We start from the raw sequence: 27273 nt of genomic DNA on the forward strand, positions 1-27273 counted from the left end.
TCATTCAAGAGTGGAACCGCATGATACCTCTGGCTCGATCGAGTCCTGTAGATTCCCAGACAACTGTTGTACAATATGTATTACACTGGCCATGTTCTGAGTTGAGTTTATAAAAAAAACACAATCCAAAAATGAATAAAGTATTACATCTTGTAAAATGAATGTTTGAATTTCCACACTGTATGATGCTGGTGGCCCTTCCTGCTATCAGGTCTCTTGCCTCGAATGATAAGAATTGATCAATGTGCACGAGAATACTATAAGAAATATGAGAAAGAAACCCAGAGGCTTAGTGCATTATACAATCTCTAATCGATGGATGCGAGAAGTCTATGTATTGTTCCCACAAATGCTTATATTTGCTGATAGCTAGTTTAAGCCAGGGCTTCATGTTCCCGTTGAAGTGTACGACAGCAGCACTGTGAATCAACCTATCATCGATTTCCCAATCGTATCCCAACCCGAGTACATGCCATCTGCGATCGAGGGGTTCGATCAACCCGTAAAATGCCAGAAGACCAGGAGCTAGAGTCCCCTTCTTCCAGAGCATATGGTCCACATTCTGATCCTGCCAATAGTGATATTTTGCAGTAACATTGGCCTTCCTCCATGCTATGAGGTCGAATATATTCATGCCGAAAGCCCACCCACATGCTTGTGGATCGAATTTTGAGCTGATGATGGAATTGGAAAAATTAAGATACTTGTAGAACCGATGGTATGCTTCGAGACAAGTCTCCACTGCTCCGATAACATTCTCATGTAATTCTACTGAGAACAAAGGGGTTAGATCCTTTTGTACCACAACATCATCATCGAGAAACACCACCTTCTCCAACTGAGGCAATATCTGTGGGATGTAGAATCGCAAGTGATTCAGCAAAGAAGCAGAATTAGGATCCTGTAATGTTGTTTCCCCAGTCTGATATTCTGCATGGATTAGCTGTTCGATAAATGGAGACGGAGAAGTATTCAACCAAACCAACTCTTTTGTGCTTCGGACTTCAACTGTACATCCTCTGAAATCATTCCTCAAAAACCAAGTAGTCATGGCCCTGTAATTGACTTCATCTGTGACTACATGAAATACAAACTGATGGGGATGTTCAGCATTTGAAACTGTGGAATTCACAACGACTGAAGTAGCCAACACATTATCAGAGAATAGACAGAAATGGTAGAGATTGTTGTCAACAAGTCGAGGCAGGTTCTTGCCATCTTCCGATGATTTTCTAATAGATGAATTTCTAAACCACTCTTCTGTGAGTTTTATGTTAAAACAATGTAGACTTTTGGGTATGGACTCTGCAGCTAATTGACCAAACTCTGCACTCTGCATGGTTGCCGCATGTACGCGTTCTTCAAGGGCATGTATATGGCTCTTTAATGTTGTTATTATAGTGCTGATGTCATAATGGTAATCTTGAGCATTGTATATAAGTTGTGCTAGCTGACTAATTATCGGATTAGCTTCTTCTAAGCTTATTGCTTTCCCTCTCTCAGCAGCTTGAGAGAGCAACCGCTGACCATTTCTTATCTGCAAGCTCAACTCCCAAGCAAGTTGAAGATTATTATGCTCCTTGGCAATGATTACATAGGCCTTGGCTAGTGTCATCTGATCAGCAAGTTGTCTGGCAAACGAAGTAACACTAAAAAGTTCCTGGGAGAGATTAAGAGTTTCATGGTGGATCTCCTTATCTGCTACAATCTTCTCCTGAGAAACGGAAAAAAAAATGAAAGGAAACTCTGAGAAGCCTAACAAAAAACTTCTATGAATATTGATAGGGGTGAAGCAAACCATTTTTTACTACAATAGATAGAGACATATTCAAGAATATTTGTATCAAATTCTGAGTTGAACAAATTAATGGCCAGATGTTTAGGGGGACACCAGTTGGAATAGAGATACTAAGAAAATTGCACAACTGTTTTCTAGACTAGGCAATTCTAGATGAAAAAAAAACAAAATAAACAAGTATAGCTCACAAAACTGTGCTAATCAAATTTGTACAAAACACATTAATGGAAGGAAGTTGATAGTAAAAAAAACAGCTTGTAATAACTGAATTGCATAATTCAACTAGTTCAACATCTAATTTAATTATACATGTCAACAAAATAGCTGCAAGGTGATTAAAAAAAAAAAACAAAAGAAACAAGTATAGCTCACAAAACTGTCATCAAATTTGCATTAATGGAAGGAATATAGTAAAAAAAAACAGCTTGGATAACTGAATTGCATAATTCAACTAGTTCAAACTAATTTAATTATACTTCCAGTGTGAGGCTAATCATACAATTTGCTCAAATAAGATACAAGTTTTGAGAGAAGATTAACGTTGGCATCCAATGAGCGAAAAGTCATATTTTTTACTACCTAAAATGCTTAAACCATCCTTGCTCCTCTCCAACTTAAACTCACTCACCCTTCTGCTTTCTACTGTCAACCTCTTTCCTAATGAATTTATTTCGATTACATATGTAAAACTTAAATTGCCAATTTCCAAACCACCTATGCATATTTCCAAACTTAAATTTGCACATATTTGACTTCTTGCCATTCTATCCAAATAAAATTCTTCGCTTAATCGACTCCAAATGATTTTATTAATATATTTTCTCATTCTGTTTCAATCACAGGGTCTAAAATTCTAGTGTTAAATTATAGAAAATTTTACATATATTGTTCTCCCTCAAACTGCTTCCTGGTGCAAGTTGGTCCGCCAGTGACCTAGCAGTTGATTCATAGTTGTACTAAGAAATTAAAATCATGCAATGTTTGCAGGCTAAAATTGGGACCTAGGAAAAGATACCTCTTTTTTTGTGCTAGAATAAATACTATGGCTATGGATTTTTTTTTAGTTTCTATATACCATATTCAAATCTATCCCAAAGAATGTTTAATCAGCATTCTCATTATGATCATCTATTGAGATCTTTCTATTGTATTCAGAGTACCATCACTCTAGAATGCTAGGAACAATGGCAGAGTGTGACTGCCATGTGAGAGATTGAAGACATAACAAAAATCATGACACCGCCTGAAGACCCAAATGCAGGAAAAAACTTAAAATATGGAACTAGAACCTACATATACACGTCCAACATCAAGGGAAAAACAAAATTAGGCAAAAGATTTTTCATATTGGACAGGAAAAACAAGAAAGATGTATACTGCAGTTAGATGCAGCATTAAGATGATATGTCAAATCACCTAAGCTTTACTGTTTAGTGTATATTACTATTGTGATTTGTCTAGCAATAAATAACCTCATCAACACGTGCAACATACCTGAAAAATCTGATACACACCTGATTTACCAAGGTAACTTTATTGTATTTGAAAAGTATCCATAGAATAAGGTTTTTGTTGTCCATAGCTGGATCTCTTAGTATATGTATGCTCTGAATCAACTCTAAAAAAGATTAACTGTTGTTTCAGTGGCTAAAATATCCAAAATGCACAATATAGGGATCTGTAGGTATCATCCACATTGACCTTTCAATAAAGGAGGAAGCTTATGTATCCTGATCCCTGGACAAAACTTTTAGCATTGACATTGACTAAATAGTTTATTAATTCACTACTGAACAATTAATAATTAATTATTATGGTAAAAAAAAAAGTCTATTAGAAACTTCTGATGCATTTGGAGGCATACTAACTATTTAGAATCCTCTACCATAAGGCTTATAGTAGGGGAAAATGTTCTATAGTTTTTCTAAAACCACCAGATAATCTCACAACAGTTTAAGCCTTTTGATCCAAGCATTAATCTTAAGGGGTCATCAATTTATATAAAATCTTGTCCCAAATATTATTATATTCACAGTACCCTATCTTAAATCTTGATCATCCATTGAATTATTGATACGTTAATGATAAGTTGTGGGTCTTTTAGCTTGAAATCTCAGGCACCCCGGTCCACTGTTCAGATTAGTCCAGCTTGATCATAAGGAGGATGTTAAACAATCCCTAGTCATTTCCTAACAAGTTAAGTGCTGAGTATGAATAACCAAATACTCAAGTAACTAAGAGCTAGAGGTCAGCTTTAAATATAGCCAATAAGTTAAGAACAGGAATCTTGTCAGCCTCTCAAATCTCAAACTAGCAATCTTTCTGAAGGAATCCTTCAATACGTATTGGACTTCTAGACATCTCACCTTCATCGGTTATTGTCGTCAGCAACATTCACAGATTCACTATCCCTCTAATTGACATTTCAATTTCAGGTGCCTTATCTTGCTTACTTAGTGATGAAAATCACAATTTGCTTTGTAATTTCTGCAGAGAAGCACAGTTTTTCCTTGATACTCAATCTTGTAACCACGTCAGTTCTTTCAAATGTATGATATTGCTACATATGCGCTTCACGGAAAGGAAAGAAAATAATAACAAAGGGGCCATTATAATGGCTTCATTTCGGTCGTCCTAGAAATTTGATGGGTTCATCCCCTAGGTTGAAGATGTAACGAACAAAAAGAAACTAATTCCCTATGAATCACAACTAACAAAATCAGGTTGAGCGACACAAAAGTGAATCATGATAAAATAGTACATATAGAAATCAAAGAGAACTACACACCCTTACATGCGGTTCAAATCCATCCTCGTGATGATGTTGAAAGAAGAAGAGAACTAAACCTGCTGCGATAGATATTCCAAGGAACAAGCAGATCCAGTACGAGAGACGCCTCCTGGATGGGCGCCGATACTCGGGCGCCCTCCGCCGCATGTCCACCCGATTCAATCAATACAAGCAACAGTAGGAAAAATTTTGAAAACAAAACGAACAAAATTACTCCTTTCAGCAGAAGCTGGAATCAGAACAGAAGGAAGCGCCGGATCAAGTCTAATCCCCAGCGGGATTAAGACCGCAAACTGGAACCAGAAAATGAAGTCCCAAACGCGTAAAAACCGGCCTTTGCCTCATTCGCCACTCCTTCGAGCCGATCAAACTCGACTGCTCCAACCAGATCTCGAGGGGGCGATGATCAAAGGCGAAATCAAATATGAAGATCCAGTGCCTCAAAACCCCGAACTTGGAGGACGATCCGTATTCATTCCTCCAGTACTCAGATCAAGATTATCAAGCCCGATGGGATCGGAAGCGTACGAAGTCTGAGACCCAGAGCATCGGGAGCGATGATGATTCCAGCTGCCCCAAAAAGGGGGTTTTAGCCTGGTCTCAATGATTGGTTTTTTCGCCGATCCGTTAGACGAATACCTAAAATTTCAGGTGCGTGCGTTAGGGATTTGGGGAGCCTCAATGGCTTCCGTTTGCAATGAAATAAATACATATACCAAAGATACGACGATGATAGCGATTGATGAGTAGTTCATCAGATATTTTTTATAAAAAAATAATCAAAATATTTCCAAATTGACTTTTATTTTTTTATTTTTTTATTTTCCATTATGGTTCTGATTTGGTGAACCTACTTTTTCACTTGAATGTATCAATCGCCAGGGACAGAGCCACGTTAGATCAGTCTTGGAATATTATAGTTCACTTTAATTTTCTAAATTATTATTATACATATAAAATTTATTAAATATTAAAATAAATAAATTAAATCATCAGCACTAAATGAAGTGTTGATTTAAAATTGAATTGGAGTTGAATTAAATTGTACAAAGAAAAAGAATATGTTAATCTAGATTGATTTAATTAAATTATGATCGAATTAAATTTAATAAATTAAGTAAATCAATTTAAAATAAATTAAAAAATTATAAAAAAATACATTTTTCGCATGCACGTAGTTTAGTTATTTTTTCTACTCTTTTTTAATAATAATATTTTTTCTTTCTCAGGCCAACAACTTATCTTTCTTCTCCTTTCTTTTATTATTTTCCAACCTCAATAATAATCTTAGTTTTTTTATCTTTTTTTTTAAATGGTTCATATATAAATAAAATAAAAGAGGTTAGACCTCTTAAATGTACAATCAAAAGATCAGCATCATAGTCTAGACAGCTCTAGCCGTTAGACACACACATATGACCCATCACATAAGAAACTGCATCAAACTCATGACCCCACCAACACCAAGACACCATAGCCTCACATGTCCCCACATCACAACACTTACATGCCCTACAAGTCATACAAAGCGTCATAGACCACAAAATCAATCTCATCTCAGGAACAGAGCCACCGACATCTTGGATACTACTATGACTTGAGATCTACATGCAAACTGATACACATGGACCTGCACCTTGCAAAAAATCCAATCAAAATCCAGGATAATGCCTTGATAACACCTTCGATTTCGTGCCTCTCATATATAGTATATCAAGCTAGAGATGCCGAGGTAGCACGCCTTAGTTTTTCGTCGTCTATTCTTATAATATCTTCCAAGAACCTGCTGCATCTCGTCAAAAGAAGTAAAATTTTGTCCAATACCAAGTCAATGCTTGACCTTGCCCCATACCTCACAAACCTTAAGGCATTCAAAAAATAAGTGGTGGTTGGTTTCTTCATGAAGTTGACATAACTCACACAATTTGTTAGGCACAGACTCCACGCGATCCTTGGTCCTCAAGCGCCCATTTGCTAACATCCACAAGATAAACCGATGTTTTGGCATAACTTCTGGCCTACACCAGACTCCAAGCTACCTCCAAACCCCGTGACATGAAAAAATAATAAGCATTAGAAACTCCTTTTTTCCCACCAACAAACCAATCTATCATAGCCATATTAGCCCTCCCCACATCATTCGATCTGTGGACAATCTTGTCTCGAATTTCAATAAGTCTTTTAATTAGAGGAGAATCCGAAAACTTTGCATTCCATGTCCAAAAATATGCATTCTTAACATAATGATGATGCACCCAATTCACCTATAGAGAATTCTTCCGAGATTGTATGTCCCAAAGTATCTTACTTAGCAAAGCTTCATTTCATGCATGGAGATCCCGAAGACCATAGCCTCCATCCTTCTTTGATAGACAAATTTTAGACCAAGAGATAGGAGGCCACTTAGAAGACCATACAAAATTTTGACAAATAACCTTGATCTTTTCAATTACCCCACTTGGAATTGGTAGCATAGATAGCCAAAAACATATCATACCTTGAAGAACTGTGCCCATCAATTCTAATCTACCGGCGTAAGATAATGTGTGCTTGGGCTACGCATTAATCTTTCGAGTGATAACATCCAAAAGTGGCCCATAATTAGCAATACGAAGCTTCTCCGCCGCTAAAGGAATGTCCAAGTACCTAAAGGGAAAGAAGCCTTCATGAAAGCCCATGATTTGAAGTAATTGATTCTTGAGAGTAGCCTCTACACCGACCATGAAAATCTATGATTTTTGCGGATTAGCTCGTAAACCCGATACCTCCCCAAAGAAAATCTATGATTTTTTATCTTTTATTATTATAGAAGATAGTCTAGATCGTCAAAAAAAAAATATAAGACTTTTTTTTTCATTTCATCTTTACAATTATTTTGTTAAACGGTACAATGTTATATTTATTATTATATAATTTATTATATACATATATATATATATTGATAATAATATATAATATATTACATTAATGCATTCATTTATTTAATAAAAAAAACATGTTTCGATTCAAATAAGCAATTAAAATGTCATTAAAGTCCCCGAGGCAATGGTGCAACGGTAGGACATCTTGGGTTGTGACCCAGGGACCCGTGGTTTGATTCTCAACTACGACGTATTTGCAAGAATTTTTTTTCAAATGGAGAATGCAATCAAAGGATGTTGGGCGTATTAGCCGCCGTATGCGCTTCTCGATTGACCCTGGTAGTTGGTGGGAAACTTCCGTGGGACCGGACCGGCCACCCCCCAGGGATTGAGTCCATGAGACTGACTGGGATTTATCATTTTTTTTTTAAATGACATTAAAGCATGTAATATTTTGGTATTTGGGAGGTACTAAAGACTTGTTTAATAGCAATTCAATGTCGAGAATGAGAATAGGAAAATATGATTATCGAAGGTAGATAAAGAGCTAATTAATGCATTAAAACAAATACAAGTATAACGAATATAAAACACTAGAAATTTCATCAACGAAAAAAAAGGAAGTCATTTAGAAAAAGCCGTACTTTTCCTCCTAAATAAGAAAGAGATCAGCAACAACAAAAACGAACGCATGAATGAACGAGTAAATGAATACATGATCTAACTTTTATCGACATTAATCAGATCATGTTTAGCAAAACCGACCAAGAGACGACTGACCAAAACGAAGAGATACCTAACAAAGTTTTACATCTCTGAATTATGTCAATATATATTGAATTGTACAAGGTGCAAACACAGTCTCAGAAAGGATTAAAGAAACTGATCGAGATGGGCACAGGGCCCGATTGTTAATCTCTTTCACCAAGCTCAGTCTCCAAAAGCTCGGATAATCGACGTGAGGGAGAGCGAAAGACGCTCTATATTCCAGGCGTTCGTGAGTAAATTACAAGGGCATTAAGGCAATACATAAGTAATTAACCGGCGTGGATGATGTCTACTGTACATAGATATGATAACTATTGCACCAGGATTTTGAGAATGTTCTTTACAGGCGAAGCATCCACGGAGGTATAACAACGCTGCTCGTCTGTGCTGCTGGGAATTGTTGTTCGCCTTCTTCCACCATTCGCTCTGCGGCTTGATATGTCCTGAAATTATAGAAATAACATTAGATTAGATGTAGATATAGAAAAGCATCATCTAATAGCTGTCCAATAAAATATCACAGAAACTCAGATATAATAGGTCCCTTATGGACGACTGCTTCTGCATTCCTACAACATCAGTATTTGTGTCACAACTACAACCAGTAAACTCAACCTTTGATCAGGGCTTTGGTCAGGCAGGGATTGGAGGTGTACTAAGGAATGACAAAGGGGGGAAGTCAGTGTCCTTGCCTTGAAGAACAGAGAGGACGGTTATAAGATGCTAGCAGGGAAGGCTGAGCGTCCAAGAGCATGCAGGAGGATGGAGGCTGGCAAGCGGAGGTGATACACCGGTCAAGGAGACTCGATGGGGGCAGCGGACTGGCTCACCGAGGAAGCTAGAGGAACTCGACGCAGCCTGATTATTGATCATCAGCTACTGATGGCAGCGAGAGGAGATAAAGATGTGGGTTCTGACGGAAATAAACTTGTTAAATATTTTTTTAATAAAAGGAAAAAAATTAAAATTAATTTTTTTTAAAAAAAAAAACTATCTTCTCTCTTTTTCTTTCTCTCCCACCAATGAACCGTCACCTCCTCCTTTCCACGTGCTGAGCTCCCCTTCCCTTTATTCTTTTCCCCCTCTCTATTTGATCCCATCTCCTTTCTCTTCACAGCGTAGTTGCTAGCTCTGCCAGCACCAAGACTGCAGCTACAGTCCTCTTCTCCTTTCTACCTTCTTTCTTTCTCTCCAGAAATCCAGCAGCAGCAAGCCTTCTTCCTTTGTTGTTCTTCTCCTCCCAACACCAACAAATCAGCAAGAGCAAGAGCTCCAGCCGTCAACAAGAAGCCATCAACAGCAGCTCTTTCCTACTCCTTCTCTAACAATCCAGCAACCTATTTTTCCAGCATAAGAACTCTCTTCTAATCTTGCTGTTTTTCCAACAAGAAGGCCAGCCACCGAGTACCAAGCAGTCGTCTTGCTGTTTTTCCAGCAAGAAGCCCAGCTGCAGCAGCAACAGCCCTCTCTCCTTCCTATTTCCAGCAAGAACAAGCAGTTTCTTTCCCTGTTCCTCTTTTCCAGCAAGCCACAGTAGCAAACATCAGCCTCTTTTGTTCCCTGTACTTCGGCCAAGGTAAGCAACTCCTCCTCCTTCCAACCAACAGCAACGAATACTGTTGCTGCTGTTTATAGCTAGCAGCAAGCGCTGCTATTCTCCGTCACTCGATGCCGGAGCCAAAGGCGAGAGCCAACAACTCTCGTGTTGCCCAAACCAAGGGGAATCATAGTTTTTTTCTTATTTTTGAATTTTTTAGTATTTTGTTTTTATATTCTATTAGTTTCGGAGATTGATATTATACCTTCTTTCCTCCTAATTTGCTAGATAAATCTGGAGCACAATTTATGCACATTTATCAACCTTTAAAATATTTATCCCTGTTAGAATTCAAACTTTGATCTCTTATTTATTTTTTAAAGTGCTTTACCACTTGCATTACACTCGTGGGAGGTGAATCTTTTAGTATTCTTGTTCAAGTTGTCATATGTGTATAACGATTAATTGAGAGTAAGGATTGATAAATGATTATTTAATAATGTTGGCATATAATTAATTAATTTGGACTAATTACGATTCGTTGTATAGGAATGATTGAAGCATTTTTATTAGTCGAAAGAACATTATAAGGTATATATTTTATTAGATTTCAATTTAAGTTGGTTATCTAGTTTATTATTCAATAGTAATGGATGCCGTTTAGGAATTGAAAATATTAGGACATAGCGGAATAATCATCTTGTGTTATTATATTATTAGATATTTATCTTGAGTTTTTAGTTATTTTAGTATTGTCTTTATAGATATGAGTTTGAATAGAGCAAATTGATTTGTTAACATTCAAAGTTTTTTTTTATGTTTATAGAGGTGAGTACATCTATTCTTTGACTTCTATATATTTGTTCTTATGCATAAATAAAAAGATAAAATAGATGATATATACTTATATATCTATTTTCAAAAATAAAATTAAAATAAATTTAAAAATGATAAAATATGTTAAAATAATTAAATTATTAAAAGATAAATAATTGATGTTACTTCATGTTTATATGTGGATTTTATATGAGAATGGAGATAGAAAGTGTTAATTTAAAAATTAAAATGAATTATTCTAAATTATTCTTCCATTCATATTTGTCTTTAGATTTGTTTAACCTTCCATACGGTTGATATTTATTATTGTTGGTATTTATAACATCATATTGTATAACTGTAGATATTTAAATGAATTAATATGCTTTATATTAAAAATTGATTTGGGTTGGTCGTTTAGACTAACCTATAAGATATGAATTCCAAATTGAACAATTGTAATAAAAAAAATTAAACATAATAAGGATGTTAAATAGAGAAAATGAAATACTAAAAAATAAAAATTCTGAGCCTAGCTACCTTTATATCAAAATACTAGCTTGATCATTCATATGTTGTGGTAGCATGTTGTTGCTCATGGTTAGTATTTATTTGCTTGTTGATACTATAGTATGGTGAGGGAGCTTTTAATACATACTTCAAATGAGATTATTATAAGGACATTAGCTGTCATAATTCACTTCCTAGTTGATTTATGAGACTTATATCATTGTTGACGTTTATATATATTGATATTTATACCATTCATTTTAGCAAAAAGGTGGAATCCACCACCCTAACGGCCTTACACGGTCGGCGCCACGACCATCTGTGAGGAGGTAAATCGAGAAGCTATAGTTGGCCACGATGGAGGAGGGCATTGCCTCGGCTTCGCCGAGATTCGACCCTTGTCCACTTCAACAACTCTGCTCCGTCGTAACTAACTCAACTATGCCCCGAGGGCGATATTTATATCATTCATGTCATTTATACATGTTGATTAAATAATGATAATTGAAAGTGATCTTAATTAATGATAAATGATAATAATAATTTAAAATTGATAGTTGCAATTCTAAATATTGATAAACATTCAAAATAAAAATAGTAGCTATATATATATATTAAAGAACTTAAAGAGAGTAATTATATATGAAGAAGATGATGTACACAATAATAACAATAATTAAGTCTTATCCCATTAGATGAGATTGACTGTAGGAATCCTTCTAAGTTATTGGACTTTATCCTATTTATGTAATTCTTATGTCTCTTCTATTATTCTGTCATCGAGTGGTACATCTCTTGATGAGTGAGAATTATACTTTCGGAGCATGACAAAATCAGTCCGCAATGGACCCGTTTCTAATCCAAAAATACTACGGGGTAACAATCAAGAGTAAGTGATTCATGCTCCATATGTAGTTTTATTATTCTTTTCACTTCATTCCTTTCCTATCATGTATCTTTCCAACCAAATAAAGTAAGCCTTTTTATTATAGCTATAATAATATAGGAATCATGATTAGTCAGTTCTAAGAATTAAAAATCTAGATTATCAAAAACAATAATAATAATAATAATAATATAGGAATTATACCCGATGGTTATGGTAGAGTTTCCTGACAGTGATAGTATGGGTAAGGGGCTTCTTTGTGCTTCAATGTGATGCTCAGTTTCATGATGTTGGGTCGAAGCCTCAGCATGATTCTTCTCATCGAGCTGTTTCAAACATAACATTTTCATTCAACTTGAGGTCCAGAAAGAAAATTTCTCAGAATAAGATCTATAAACAAGGGCACCAATTTCACAACTTACTTTTCTTTCCAAATCACTGTTTTGCGTTTGCAGTGTCTTCTTCTGCATGTAGACAAGAGGCTAATTAGAGTTATACTAAAAGGAAAGAAGGCAATATTGGTAATAAAGATGTTGCTACTGAATGGTATTGGAAGAGGTTGGGTTAGAAATCCTCCACTTTTCTCAGAAAACAGATATTGGTGATGCGATTTCCTTAAACTATACTAATAGCATTCAACATAAGTCAACTATGTATATGATTTTCCTGAATGTTCTCAATTTGTTCAAATATGCATGTTTAGTGAACCTACATGGACATCCTTCTAGGATTTAGGGAGTGGAGGGGAATCATTTCATAAATAGTGATAGGATTCAAGTGTTTAAGTTTCACCAGATTAATTCTAGAAGTAGATGGTTTTCTCCTTGAGTCACATATGGAATAAATTTACAGCATAGTTTATGCACACTCAGTGAAAGGATTGTGTTAAAAAACATAAGTCATGACATAACTTAAACTTTTGATGGAATATTGTGACCAAAACCAATTTAACCTGTAATTCCAATTTAACCTGGAATATTTCAAGGGTACAATAACAATGTAATCTATGAACTAACACTAGAATATCCTCGGAGAAGATGAAGCACTCATCTTATCATCAATACATAACTTATAAAAATGTCAATCTAAGATAAATATATAATATTAACCCGAATTGCAAGTTAATCACTTAAGTTTGCAAATTAGGTTTAGGCTCCACATTATTAAAAAGCTCAAATTGAAATCAACTTTGGAAGTCTCTAAAACGTGAATCAGAGCTTTCATTTACTTTACAAGTATTGCATGTGAACAAAAGGAACTAGGACTTGCCTTTCTTTCTAGCTCGGCAATTGCCTCAAACAACGAATTGTTCTACAAAATCAAAATCAGAAAGATTAGCGACTTGCTTTACCTGCATACTTCCATCAACTAAGGAAACAGAGCTGTCACTAAGGACACGCATTCAGATTTTCTTGAGAAAGAGTAAGATATCAGAGAGACAATATATAACTATACATTATTAGGAATTTTGACGAATAATATTTAGCACAAGGTTAACTACCTTTCTTGCTCTTATCTTTTTTAAAGCTGTATCAAGTTGTTGCTCCAGTTGCTGGAGTTCTTTTAGTGTCAGTTTGTCAAGCTGTTCCCCAGTGAGATGCCTGATGTTGAAGGGGGTTATGCATTGTAAATCTCTATGCAAACTTTGACCAAAAATGCTTGCATCTTCCAATTACACAAGTAACATGTTTTGCAACAGAAAAAGGAAAAGTGGCACATCATTTACTATAGAAATGAACCATTGGACCCAAATGCATACGCACAAAATCACAACATATTACCAACAATCACAAATCACCTTTGACATTTTTGTAGTGCCTCAATCTTTGCCTTCAGGTCCTGATATTCACCGTACCAGTTCTCCTAATAACGAGCTCAAACATGTAAAAGATGAAGAGCCATTGAAAGGAATTGCCCAATTGTGAAATGATATAAGATACCTGAGACTCACTGTCTGTTTCCATGATTGCTCTTTCAGCATAAGAGTAGCGTTGGTAGCGTTCAAGAATATTTTCCATACTGTATGAAAAAAAAAATTAAAGCAATGTTCTAAAAAATACACATCTGCGATGCCATGTGATTGGATAATCACGTAGTGTATATGGCGTATGCGTGTGCACATGCGACTGTTATTAAAAACTATTAAGCATTAATTGTGCGCATCAAAATGGTTTTTATAATTCAAGAACTTGATCGAAAAGAAAACATCTTTCTAGCATGTTTGGGTACTCATGTCACTGCTCATGCAAAAAGAAATGGATAATGCAAGTTGCATGCTCAGAATCAGATGAAGAATGTAGCTAGAGAATTACGTTATGCCCTGACACTATGACAACAAGCATAATATCGTATCAAAGAACTTGTGAACAATGAATCTTGTCCATGATTTAGAAGTTATATTGTCATAATTTGATTATTCCGTGCACTCTAAATGTGATGCATATTAAAAATATCTATTCGATAACATTATTTTTGTTTGATATAAAGTTGTGACATAAAGCACAAACTTTTAGCCGACATAGAAATGAGATATAGAAAAACCGATAAACACCAAAGATTTATGTGGAAAAGTTTCGATCAAATTGAAGCAAAAAATCATGGACAAATTGTAGAAGAATCTTATAATATAAAAATGGATTAATCAAGCTTTAGTTGGTTAGAGTTAAATTTTAATATTTGATCAATATGTTTATTGACGAAAGTTTGTTGGAAAAAGTGATTGTTGGTGCAATCGATCTTGAGTCAAATTATTAAGATTAATTAGATAAGGATGGTTGAGTGAAAAATCAAGTAGGTCAAGATTAATCGGATACTTATGGTAAAAAAGTTCAAGTCGATCATAATTGATCGAATATTTGATGGTTAAAAGTTCAACAGATAGTTGACAAGGGTGAAGTTTAAGTATGTGATAGAGAATCAGACACTTAGCATAAGAAACAAAATCCAAATATACCATAGAGGAACAAACATTTGACATGAAAAACGAAATTCAAGTGGGTTATGGAGAGTTAAACACTTAGCATGAGACATAAAATCCAAGTGAATTATGGAGGATTAGACACTTAGTATAAAACATGAAATCCAAATGGATCATGGAGGACATGACACTTAGTATGAGACGTGAAATTCAGATGAATCAAAGTTGACAAAAAATTTGACAATGAAGGAAGTTAAAACAGGTCAAGGGAGATTGGATATTTGACAGTCATGAAGTCCTAACAAATTAAGATTGATTGAATGCTAGATCGTAGTGAAATTCTTGCAAGTTAAAGTTGATCGAATGCTAGGTAAGAAAGTTCCTGCAGATCAAGGTTGACCTGATGTTAGGCAAATAAAGTTTTGATAAATTGAGATCAATCAAATATTAGATAAGGTGAGAATTCAACCTTGGAAAGATTAAAATAAGAGGTATCAGTCGACTGTTAAGTAGTAGCAACCGACTGATGATCCCTAAATCCTAAATTCGAGATTTAAGAGGGTTTAAGGAGGTTTGTTGTAGATTAGTTGGCTGCTAGGTATGAGCAATTTACTAATGACAACTGTTGCAACAAATAGATTATTTGAAACTCGACTGATCAATTCGACTAACGATGATCAATCAATTGATGGAGTGGAGTAGTTGAGTGATATCACTATTACAATGAACAGAATGTTTTGAACGTGATTATGACACTCGACCATTTGAGTATCAATTGATTGATGGTAATAATAACCGATTGATGTGGTTAATGCTGAGTTAAAAAGAGTTGTTCTACAGTTGCAATGTTCGAATTTAGTGGATCAATTAATTGATGAATACATGCAGTCGACTGCTAGATGAAAATCAATCCCAACTTGAAGGTTATAAAAGAAAGGTGTTATGGGTTGGTATACGCTGGTCAAGAAAGTCAAGACCTGGTCCGATTGGATCTGACACGTCGGACATAAGATTTGACTCCAGGGCCGACTAGCTTGGTCCCACATCCTAGCTCCATGTCTGGATTCCATGCTCAAGCTCCCTACTCTAGCCAAGTGGTCGAGCTTCAACTTGGCTCCTTGCTTGACTAACTCCGTGGTCACCCCAACACCCACCTTTGCAACCAGCTCAACTCAGAACCCAACACCCAACCCCTCTTCGAGCACAACTCCAGTTCAATACCCAACTCCGAGCTACAACTCGACCCCTGATCAACTGATTCCGTGTCCCCTCGACGTCCCACTCGACGTCCTACTCAGTACTCTACTCAGTGTTCAATCAGCTCAGTCTCTCCGAGTCCTACTTCCTTCACTCCATCACTTGACTTGTCATACCACTAGAAGGGCACGTGGAACCATAAAGTACGTGAGGGTAGCTCACCTACCTCACTAATACAGTAGGATTCATCATGGCAGGGTCTGACGCCATACCAGGCATGGGTGATGAGACCTGCACTACTTTGGCAACGATGGGATATTCTCCTTACCGAAGATGAGAAATCTCCTCTGATAGGACAGCTCCTCTGATAACTCTATATAATGACCCCGCCTCTCATGGGCGCAGGTACGCACACACGCAAACACCTAATCTGAGCTTTCTTCTCCATTTATGAGTTTTCTCCTCCATCTCCAAGCTACAGCTTGTTTTGAGCATTGGAGTGGCTGAGCTAGGGCACCCCCTGGTCTCCGTTCTCACCCTCTTCCTTCTCCTTGCAGCTTAGCGGTACGTCAGAACTTGATGTCCTTCTCCTCTCAGTTGATCGTGGATACTACGTGATTCTGTCAATGCACAAGCCAAAGGGTCGGTGACTCATCCGGAGGCGATCTCAAGCAAGAACAAAAGGTTTCATAAAGGATTTCGATGTTGGTTTTTGGGAATTTTAGAGGAGAGTATTATTACATTTCCATCTCAGGAGTCAAATTAAAGCAACTAAAAGTGCTCAAAGCAAAGTTGATTAGCGTAAACTTATTGCTTCTATTATATTCATTTCTATTTGTATCTTTTTATTTTATGTTGTTTTGTAAAGAACAGATAAGGGAATTGTAGGAGGTTTCTTTATCTCTGGAAGGTTTTCTAGATAGTAATACTATCACTAAGACAATATAAAAATTGAGTTATGTACTTGTGTTTTGTTCTATCTTTGTTTCATTTATTTTTCATTACGTATTAACACTTTGTAGACAAGCACACGTGAACAACAAACTCATCTAAATCCTGAATCATTATTCACCACATCTCCCTCTAGTAATGTTAATGGTCCCAACAAAGAGGAGAAATGGCAAAAAGGAAAGATAAAGTATCCCGGGAAAACCTTACCTCACACTTGATTCTCTCTAATACTCTCTCTCTCTTTTTCTTTGCTTTTGCACCCAATATTGGATGACACAAGATTAGATTTCAATACCTATTTATAGTCTTGAAGTGATCTTGCATTCAATGTAATCTCTCACTTTTTACAAAGTCAAAATTGAATTGTACTTCTCCATATAACTATAAAGGAATTGTGTTTTTACCCCCACAAGCTAGCGTAGATAATTCCTACAAGGGCGTTATCATCGATAGCCTAGGGTCGATTCCTAGCGGATGTCGAAGCCCCATTGGTTGCATCACCCCTTCTCCTTTATAGGTGCTACTATTGCAAAGGGTGAAGTCTCTCATGATTTCCTTCCCTTCCAGAAACTGGAGGTTACTCTGTAGGGACCGTCGAGGAGACGGATTCATCTTATGCCACCAATAAATGAATTGTGTTCTCTAAAATGACTTTTGTACTTAGTAACTTTATTAATTTCTAAATCATCAAGTATTTAAAGTTACAAAAGGGACTCTATTATCATATTTCTCCCACTTAAAGTCACCTTTGTTGTAACCCTTCCATCTTTTTTATTTTTGTCATTTTTCGTTGCTTAAGTTTCAACAAGGCTAATAGAGGATCGACACCATATAAACTTGATGGTATTGAATGACTTTATTAGTGTATATGCTAAGTTGTCTTCTGTAGTGCTGTCAAATAGGTCAACCTGTAGCGAGGCAGGTCGGTCCTCTAAAAATCCATCACATGGCGGGGCGGGTCAATCCACCATTTTGGTGGACTAAGAAATCCTCAACCCAACCCAAGGTGAGTTGAGGGTTAGGCGAGTCAACCTACGGGCCGGTTAAAATATAACAAAATAAAAAAGGTTGAAAATTTTAAGTTTGGATTGCGATTTAGGCAGATGAAGCGCATGAATCCATTGAGTTTTTCACTTGAATTTTAAATTTTGAAAAAAATATTCTCAACTCGGGAGGTCAATCCAATCATGAGTCAACCATCGTGGGTCGTGGACCTAAGCAGGTCAACCCATCTTGACCCATCTTAAAATATATTGATAAAATTTCAACTCAATCCATTTAAATTGTTTGACGGGACAAATCAACCCAACGGACCTAACTCAAATTGACGACTCTAGTCTTCTATCTGGATTTTCTAAATATCCATGCTTCCTTCTTCCACCTTCTCTCGAATAAAGTGATATTAGACTCGAATAGGCTTTGTCCTTTGATTAAATATTGGATTCTTTGCTAATTGCAAAGTACTTTGACTATCATAAAATAAAATAATTTTTTTCTAGTTTGTCTCAGCTCCTGCATTATCATTTGTGATTAGATTGTCTCTTTGTTAACTTAGGTAGCTGTAACATATTCTGCTTTGTTATAGACGTGGCCACAATAAAATATAATTTTAAAACCCAACTTTCAGCACCTTTGCTTAGAATAAACACATAACCTGTGCTGGATTTGCTTTTATCAATATCATCTATATAATCTGAGTTGACGTAACCTCTAATATTAAAATATGATCCTTCATAATATAATGCAACATTTAAGGCATCCTGACAAATCTCACGATCCTTTTTATGATATTCTAATGCTTTCCACCGAGTTTATAGCTAACGACTCTTATTGCTTGTGCAATGTTTGATCTTATACAAATCATAACAAACATTAAGCTACCCACTATTGATGCATATGGTATTCAAGACATCTTCAGCGTCTCCGCTTCAATGCAAGGACTCATACTTGAGGATAACTTGAAATTAATAAAAATAAAGGAAGAAATTGACTTACAATCTTGCATATTAAAGTATTGCAAGATTTTCTTCAAATAGTTCCTTTGGGAAAGCCAAATATTCATATAATTTCTATCTTAATGAATTTGCATCCCTAGGATCTTGTTTGTTGATTCCAAATCCTTCATTTCAAATTCCCTAGCAATGGAGTCTTCAAGTTTGCAATATGATCGTTATTAGAGTCTGCAATCAACATGTCATTAACATACAATAGTAAGATAATAAAATCATCATTATCAAATTTCTTATAATAAGCATAAAGATCTGAGCTCAATCTGTTGTATACAAAACTCATGGTAAAGGAGTCAAATCTCTTATACCAATATCTTGGTGCCTATTTGAGACCGTATAGAAATTTATTCAACCTGCAAACCAAGTTCTCTTTTCCTCTTTATTTAAAACATTTTGGTTAAAACATATAAATCTCCTCTTCAAGTTATCCTTTCACCACCAATCTTGCACAATACCACTCTACTTGGTCATTGTCATCTCTTTTAATCTAATAGACTCATCTCTTGCCAATAACTTTTCTATCATATGGTAGTGAAACAAACTTCCAAGTCTTGTTCTTATATAGGATTTCATCATTGTCTGAGGTACTTGCAATATTACCATGAGAATTAATTGCTTCCTTTTCTACATTCTTGTTGTTTTCCAACACTCTTTCTTTATGTGCCCTCTCTTGCCACATTTGTAGTGTTTGATATTCTTTTTACTTCTAGACTTGGACCTATCATGATTTTGGCATGCACTGGAACCACGCTCGTTCAATCTTTCTCTCATCATTGATAATGCCTTTGCTCACTATGAACTTGCCAACTTGTCCTTTTGCGACTATGTTCTTCCAAAACAACAGCTATAACATCCTCAAAGACTAGATAGTATGTAAGAATATTATTGGTCAAGTTGATGATGACTTGATCATAGGAATCTAGTAGACTATGAAGCAATAACTTAGCATGTTTAGTTACATATAGCTTTGAAAATAGAGTATTCAAGGTGTTGATGTGATCTGTCACTAAAGTATATTTTGACATTCAAAGATTGTAGAATTTTTTCTTTAAGAAGATCTTGTTGTCTACTGACTTAGCCTTATACAACAATGACAGAGTATCCCAAATCTTTTTTGCAATGTGTTAGAACCAGTGCGAGGTAGAAAGGAGATGAATAACTTCGATTGTTTCATCTCGATTTTGTGTTCGTCTACAAAAGCAACAATCGGGATTTAGGATTAGCACCGGTGCGAGCAAGAGAGGGGATGAATTCAAGATTTAGGATTAACAATCGATTGATACTTCCTGACAATCGATTATTACCTCTATTTGAGTTTCTTAAAGGCTAAACTCTCATTTCGTTTAATATCCAATTGACCTCAACCTACTAAGATTTTTCGTTACCCAACATCTGTTCAACATTAACTTATCAGATCTTTGTCATTACCTAGCATCAGGTTACTCTCAACCTATCAGAACTTCATCCATGTGTCAACTGTCCGATCCTTTATAATTCATTTGGACTTCACACCTTGTCAACTCCTTGTTGGAGTTTCCTCATTGTCAAATATTCAGTCTTTCATGATCCACTTGAATTTTCTTCTTGTTAATTCTCTATTGGACTTTAGACTAAGTGCCCAATCAATCGTGACACACTTGGATTTTTCTTTCACAAATCAAGTGTCGGTCAACCATGACTTACTTGGATTTTCTTTTCGCATGTCAAGTGTCCGATCAATTATAACCCACTTATACTTTCGTCATCTCTAATCAACTTTGACCTATTTAGACTTTTCTTTTCTTATCAAGTATCTAATCAACTTGACCTACTTGACTCTACTCAAAGACAAACTATTTGCTCAACCATATTTATCATGTCAAGTATCCAATCAATTTTGATCTACTTGACGTCTTATTCAACCACTTAACATATTAATCAAACATTGAAACTAAACATTGAAATCTAATTCGAGTCAACTCAAACTTAGTTAACCTGATCAACTTTGACCAGAAGTCGATTGCATCAACACAGTGTTCTTCTCCTCTACTATGTACAAGACTTCATCGACCAAACTAAAGTGGAGATTGGTCGTAGCATTGTTGTTCATTTTCTTCTTCCATTTGCTATCATCAATGATTTCCACTAGTCGCTCTCCAATTGCCTCTAAGCAATCTTCTTTTGTTAAGATTGCCTTCATCTTCAACAAAATCATTGCACCAAAACATGGTATAGATTTGGCTCCGATACCATTGTTATAAAATGGCGGCACGAAGCACACACTTTAGTAGAAATACAAATGAGACATAGGAAAAGTGATGAACACCAAAGATTTAGGTGGAAAAGCTTCAATCAAATTGAAAAAAAGAAACCACGAGTAAACTGTAGAAGAATCTCACTATATAAAAAAGGATTACAATGTCAAGGATTACATCACCTTTTCTAACTCGAGAGCAGAAATGACAAAAGAAAAAACATAGTATTTAAGAGAAATCTTGCATTTGATTCTCTCTAATACTCTCCCTCTTTTTGTTTGTTTCTGCACTCAATATTGGATGACACAAGATTAGATTTCAATACTTATTTATAGTATTGAAGTGATCTTGTTTAATGTAATCTCTCATTTTTCACAAAGTCAAAATTGAATTATACTTCTCGATGTAGCCATAAAGGAATTGTGTTTTTCAAAATGACTTTTCTACTTAGATAACTTTATCAATTTCCAAATTATTGAGTATTTAAAGTTACAAAAGTGACTTTATTATTGCATGCCCGGTATGTTTAGGGTTGTAAATGACTCAAGCCGCCCCTGGGACATGATTGAGTTGATTATTATGAGACAGACTTGCTGAATTGGATAAGGATCGAATTTCGACGAACCCGAGACAATATCTTTCCCGTAGTGGCTAACTACAGCTTCTCGATTTACTTCCTCTTAGATGGTTGCGGAGCCGACCATATGGGACCGCTGGGGTAGTGGATTTCACCTTTCTACTGAAGTAAACCACTCAAGCCGAATTTTATGGTGTTCAAATTTTTTTGATAAGGTAAACGAGCTAAGTGAAGTCAAGCTTAAAATGAATTAAGCCATTAAAATAATTGTTCAAACTTGACTTAGGATTTTTATGAGCTTTGTTCAAGCTTGACTTGAGCTTGATTGGTTAGATTTTATTTAGCTCTCAATTCAAACTTATTTGATTGTATAAAATTTTTATATTTTAAACTGTTTGATTGATTATTGAGTTTGATAATATGAATTTATTTATTCATTTTAATTTTTTTATTTATTTAACATATTGATAAAAGTTTTATTGATGAATACTGTTCATAAATTATTCACGAACTTAATTTACGAACATAGTTCAAGAATATTATTCATTGACATTAACGAGTTGAACGCATGTGTTCAAATTTATTTATTTAATTTAATAAGTTATTTAAATTTATTCATTTAATTGATTTTATGTGTATTAAACGAATATAAATACATTCTTATCAAATTTCTTTATGAATATTCAATTCATTTACAACCCTATATATGTTTCATGAAGGAAAGAACTAAGCCCCCGGGGGCATAGCTAAGTTGGAGCAGAGTTACAGAAATGGACAAGTGTTCGAATCTCAGCAAAATCGAGACAATGCCCTCATTCAACGTGATCAACTATAGCTTCTCGATTTACCTCCTCACAGATGATCTTAGGGCTGACCGTGTGGGGCCGCTGGGTGGCAGATTCCACCTTTTGCATAAATAAAGGAAAGAACTATAGTTATAAATTCAAAGTTGATCTACTTTTTTAATATAACCGTCAGAAGCTTGTGCCACATGATGTTCTCAGGAAGACAATGAAATTGCTTATAGTATGTCCTTAGTAAACAATTGAAAAATAGAAAATAGTATATGTTAGTGATTACCACAATTAAAACTCTCATATGACTATTTATCCAACATTATTTATTGTGTCAATATGACAGTGTGAATGCTATATAAAAAAAATATGATTCTCTTATATTCACATGAAAGTTTTCTTCCCCCTTGATTTAATTAGGATATATTGTCAAGACAAATATGACAAAGAACAATGTCTGTTCAAATGACTTTGTACCAATATCTCTCTAGATTAAGAAAATGGATTAACATAGCAATAGGCATATATTATTCAAACATTTGTTACGTACGTTTGATAACAAGCCTAGGTGATAGAGACTCGGCTAGGCTAGGCCAAAATACTTTATTTTAAATAAAGACAACTGATTCGATATATTATTCCCTAATTCTTTTAAATAAAGACAACTACATAGTTTGTCAGTGTTTTGACATATTTTAAATAAAAATCATTAAAAAAATGTGTTTCAAGGATAATATTTTTTTTGGTGTGTCCGTGTTGAATTATTCAATTCGTCAAGTATCACTAGCTATACATATCCTTATGTTAGATTAAGCTAAGGCCATAGGTTGTCATAGTTGTTTCATTGTAACCAAGGATGATCAACTAGCACGAGTGAATCTTAATAGACCAAACTATTTTACCTAATTCTTATTTTTGTTATTTATGTTAGATATATAAAAATAATAATCAAGTCTTATCCTACTGGATGGGATAAACTATGCTATATTTATGTTAGATATAGTCTATCCAAATTTATGAAAATTTTCAAGATAAATAAAATGCACGTAATGGATGTTTAGGCTATCCAAAATTGATGTCACCTCGTAAGGCTTCAATGTAAAGGTGTGGGAGTAGACTTCAAGCAAGCTAAGGCATCACATTGGTGGCATCCAATAACATATTTAAATTCACATGCTAAAATCTTACGTAAGGTATCCATGTTCTAGGGTATTAACGATGAATCATTAAGCTACTAGCAAACGGATGCCTTGACGTTATCCAAGTGATTCAAAACCTACAAAGGAGAGACATCTTGAACACAATGTGGGTGTGGAGTTAACCGGAATGCTCATCTCCTACAAACATATATATCTCAGCCAAATCCTAGTTACCTATTTATGTCAAAATAAAATAACAATTATTCTAGAGACTTATTTTCACAACGGAATTTCAGAAAAGATATAGGAAAGTCACCACATGCAAAGAAGTCGTCTCTAGATTTAATAGAACAAAATTGATTCAAAATAAAAGATAATACTCTTACCGCAATTAAACAAAGGTTTAAATAATCTCAAAACTCTAACAATGCAAAAGAAGAAAATAATCCTAATACAATGATAAAATTCTTTGGAGTCTTTGAAAAAATTTTAAATGATATTTTTTTAACTTAAGACTAAGTTGTTATGGGTTACATCAATAATCATTTATAGATCTCTGAACAAGTTTCGATTTGATATATTAAAGATCTCGTGGTTCAATTCAGATCAAAAGTTATGATTTTTAAAGTTCAAATCCTCCTGCATCACTACTTGGATCAAGTCTTTTTCTCAAGCCCATCTAATATCACTATATATCACTAAGCTGATCATTTAGATAGATTTACATAAAGATAGCCTTAGTCAAAATTTTAATCTTTTTTTCTTACTGCTATATTTTACATTAGACTGACTATCTAATATGTAATACCGTCAAATATTGTTCATGAGTTCAATGTGTTATATATATGTGCACGTGACCAGAAATAGAACAATTTGTAAAATTAAATAATTATTGGATATGATATGTGTAATATTTTGTATTTGTTGTCTGTTGTTGAATATCTGATATATTTGAATATGAATGCAAACTGAATTTATGCTTTATATGGCAAACCCCGCATGAATTTATGCCTTTTTTTATATCTTTGTGTGGGAGATTTTGAATCCCCTTTAATACATATTTAAAGGTACATGATTTCATATCTTCTTTTATGATGGCATTACGGACTTGCGATAGAAAAGCTACATAGTAGGTCTTCTACATTGAATTTGCGAGAGAATAATCAAGTAATTAACTACAAGAGCTTTCTAGTTTGAAACATATTTGTCACAATGATTTGATTAATCAAAAATTAATTTATAGGTGACGAAATCTTCGTCGATAGTTCTAATATTGTCACATAATTGACGGATGAGATCCACTGCGATGATTTACTGTCGCTGGAGATTGATTTTTTGTTAATGAGATTAAAATATATGTTGAAATGCTTTTCCGTATTACTAAGAGGGTCTCTTTTCAAAAAAGAAAAACGAAAAAAAGGGGAAAAAATCATCTCCAATACTAAATATATTAGAATACACAACAATTTAGAAAATAGAATCAATTTTTTTTAAACAAAGACATGAGATTTAACTATTCCTTAAGTTTATTCGATTGACTTACATGTTATTTTATTACACAGGGATTTATATTATTATGGATAAAATTATCAAGGATTTAATTGATTTTAAGTATAAATTCATATTATTGGATGTGGATTTTTACTTGTAGAATTCATTAGCTCGCATTTTGTTATTAATGATGAGTAGATAACATAATCAAACCTACTGGTATATATCAAGCGTGAGTTTTATAGGATTGAATAATTTGAGATCTTTTTTATTTTCATTAGTCAGGAGAGTACGACGTCGTCATCCCAATCCTCACAGAAGATCTACCTAGTAGGATCATCAGATTTCATGGATAACACTAAGACGATGACAATGTTGTTGCATTCAGGTCCATCGTCTTAGTGTTTATTTTCAATTACTATTATAAATTTCGATTTTAATTACTACCTATGTGCATGATTCTTATTAAGTTCATATGATTTATTAGAATTTATTTTAAAATTCATGATTAGAGATTTTACTTCATATTCTTCGCTGTTCAACTTTGTATTGATTTATCATTTTGTAGTGAAATAAGGAAACATTTTAATATGTTTTTACATGGTAACCAAAGAGGGGGAGAATTATCTATCAGATAAAACAAGTAGAGACTCTCATGTTTGGAAACATATACACATTTGAATATTTCTCACTATGTACTGTATCTAAATGACAGTACGGTATCATTCTGATCGGAAATGGATTGTAGATGGAAGAACTGTGAACTAAATAGTGTGTATTGGGAGTAGAGTCTAAAAGTTAATGAACAGAAGGAAGATGCTAAGTTCGAAAATAGACAGGATTCAGGATAGAATTAACTGCACTGGATGGACCATCCAGCGTCAATGAAATCGACTAGCTAGTACCGTACATAGCACGATGGTGAAAATAAAAGTTAAAAGAGGATTGGAGATTGAAGATTTAATGAGAAACAAAAAAAAGACAAAAAGAGGGAAAGACGAACCTTAAGAACAACGATTAGTCGTGCGTTAGCAAGCGATAGGGACGATCGATAAATTCGATCTTTATGCCCAAAAAAATGACGGCGAGAACAATATTGAACCAGAAAAATGTAAGAATACGCATAAAGGATGTAGCAAACAGATTCAAAATCGGCGAGCAGCCTGCTCACAACAACTAAATCTTTCCAATTCTAGAATCACAGCCACGCATATCCAATAGCTAGCAAAACAAAGCAGGAGACGGACAGAGGAAGGGAGGTCGAGGACTACCTGGTGTCGGAGGAGTACTCGTAGAGCTTTCCTTTGGTGGAGAACACGATCAGGGCCACCTCTGCATCGCATAGCACCGAGATCTCGTGCGCCTTCTTGAGCAGCCCCGATCGGCGCTTGGAGAACGTCACCTGCCGATTGACCTTGTTCTCGATCCGCTTCAGCTGCACCCTCCCCCTCCCCATGTCTCCCCTCGTCGTCCTTCACCGAAACCCTATCTTTTCCGATTTTTCGCCGTCTATTTTCCCCCTCTCGCTTTCATTCATCGCTTCCTTGCCATGGCGTTATTTATAGAAGGAGCGAACGGGGAGCAAGACCTTGATCGAGAGCGTACAAGGTGGTTTGGCAAAACCGGCTGGTTTGGGTAAATTCGTTGTCAATTTTTGATTGGCCAGAGCCGGTGGAGCCCGGCGTTCCGCCCTCCCATTGGCTGCCAGTCATGTGCTCTCGTGATCCAAGTGGGTCCCGCCCTTTATCAAGAAGTACGAGGAGGAACGCCCATTCGCGTACAGTGTCACAGTGTCCAAAGAATAGTTTCCAGAACTGTGGTCCGTACTGCCTCCTGCCCCCTGTGTCGCGCTGAGCTGGCAAAACTTACCAAATTCGTTATGCTCCGACCGTGCGTAGCGTAAACTTAACGCGTGCGAATTAACGGTGCGCTCGAATCTAAATAGAGTGCTTCTTCCATTTCGCATCGACTATATATATTTTTTTAAATTTCTTTTT

At 35.3% G+C, this 27273-nt stretch overlaps 2 protein-coding genes across 3 annotated transcripts; both read right to left on the reverse strand.

Annotated features, from left to right (window-relative positions):
• LOC141845611 (hexosyltransferase GAUT11-like) lies at positions 1-5256 on the reverse strand. 2 transcript variants are annotated; one of them, XM_074733672.1, is made up of 2 exons: positions 4593-5256; positions 1-1714 (listed from the first exon to the last, which is right to left on the reverse strand). In XM_074733672.1, the coding sequence occupies exons 1-2, from the start codon at positions 4734-4736 to the stop codon at positions 290-292; spliced, it is 1569 nt and encodes a 522-aa protein (XP_074589773.1). In that variant the 5' UTR covers positions 4737-5256; the 3' UTR covers positions 1-289. The 2 variants fall into 2 exon arrangements, with proteins under 2 accessions (XP_074589773.1, XP_074589772.1); XM_074733671.1 differs by having other exon boundaries at positions 4587-5256.
• A 2991-nt stretch (positions 5257-8247) lies between these two features.
• On the reverse strand, positions 8248-26788 carry LOC141845138 (agamous-like MADS-box protein AP1). The gene is made up of 8 exons (XM_074733186.1): positions 26548-26788; positions 13908-13986; positions 13766-13830; positions 13469-13568; positions 13237-13278; positions 12390-12431; positions 12172-12293; positions 8248-8661 (listed from the first exon to the last, which is right to left on the reverse strand). The coding sequence occupies exons 1-8, from the start codon at positions 26730-26732 to the stop codon at positions 8559-8561; spliced, it is 738 nt and encodes a 245-aa protein (XP_074589287.1). The 5' UTR covers positions 26733-26788; the 3' UTR covers positions 8248-8558.
• Between the last annotated feature and the right edge of the window lie 485 nt (positions 26789-27273).

This window comes from Curcuma longa, chromosome 14 (assembly GCF_044706935.1).
Source record: "Curcuma longa cultivar G26 ecotype Majalengka, Jawa Barat chromosome 14, ITB_CL_G26_1.1, whole genome shotgun sequence".
Classification (NCBI taxonomy): Eukaryota; Viridiplantae; Streptophyta; class Magnoliopsida; order Zingiberales; family Zingiberaceae; genus Curcuma; species Curcuma longa.

Bases quoted from the DNA above. Each gene is read 5' to 3' on its own strand.
- LOC141845138 (XM_074733186.1), bottom strand. From the start codon at position 26,732: ATGGGGAGGGGGAGGGTGCAGCTGAAGCGGATCGAGAACAAGGTCAAT. The intron at 13,569-13,765 runs GTGATTTGTGAT...CTTCAACATCAG, and splicing joins GCACTACAAAAATGTCAAAG to GCATCTCACTGGGGAACAGC. The intron at 12,432-13,236 runs GCAAGTCCTAGT...GTCTACATGCAG, and splicing joins TTGCCGAGCTAGAAAGAAAG to AAGAAGACACTGCAAACGCA.
- LOC141845611 (XM_074733671.1), bottom strand. From the start codon at position 4,736: ATGCGGCGGAGGGCGCCCGAGTATCGGCGCCCATCCAGGAGGCGTCTC. The intron at 1,715-4,586 runs GTGTGTAGTTCT...TCCGTTTCTCAG, and splicing joins GATTTGAACCGCATGTAAGG to GAGAAGATTGTAGCAGATAA.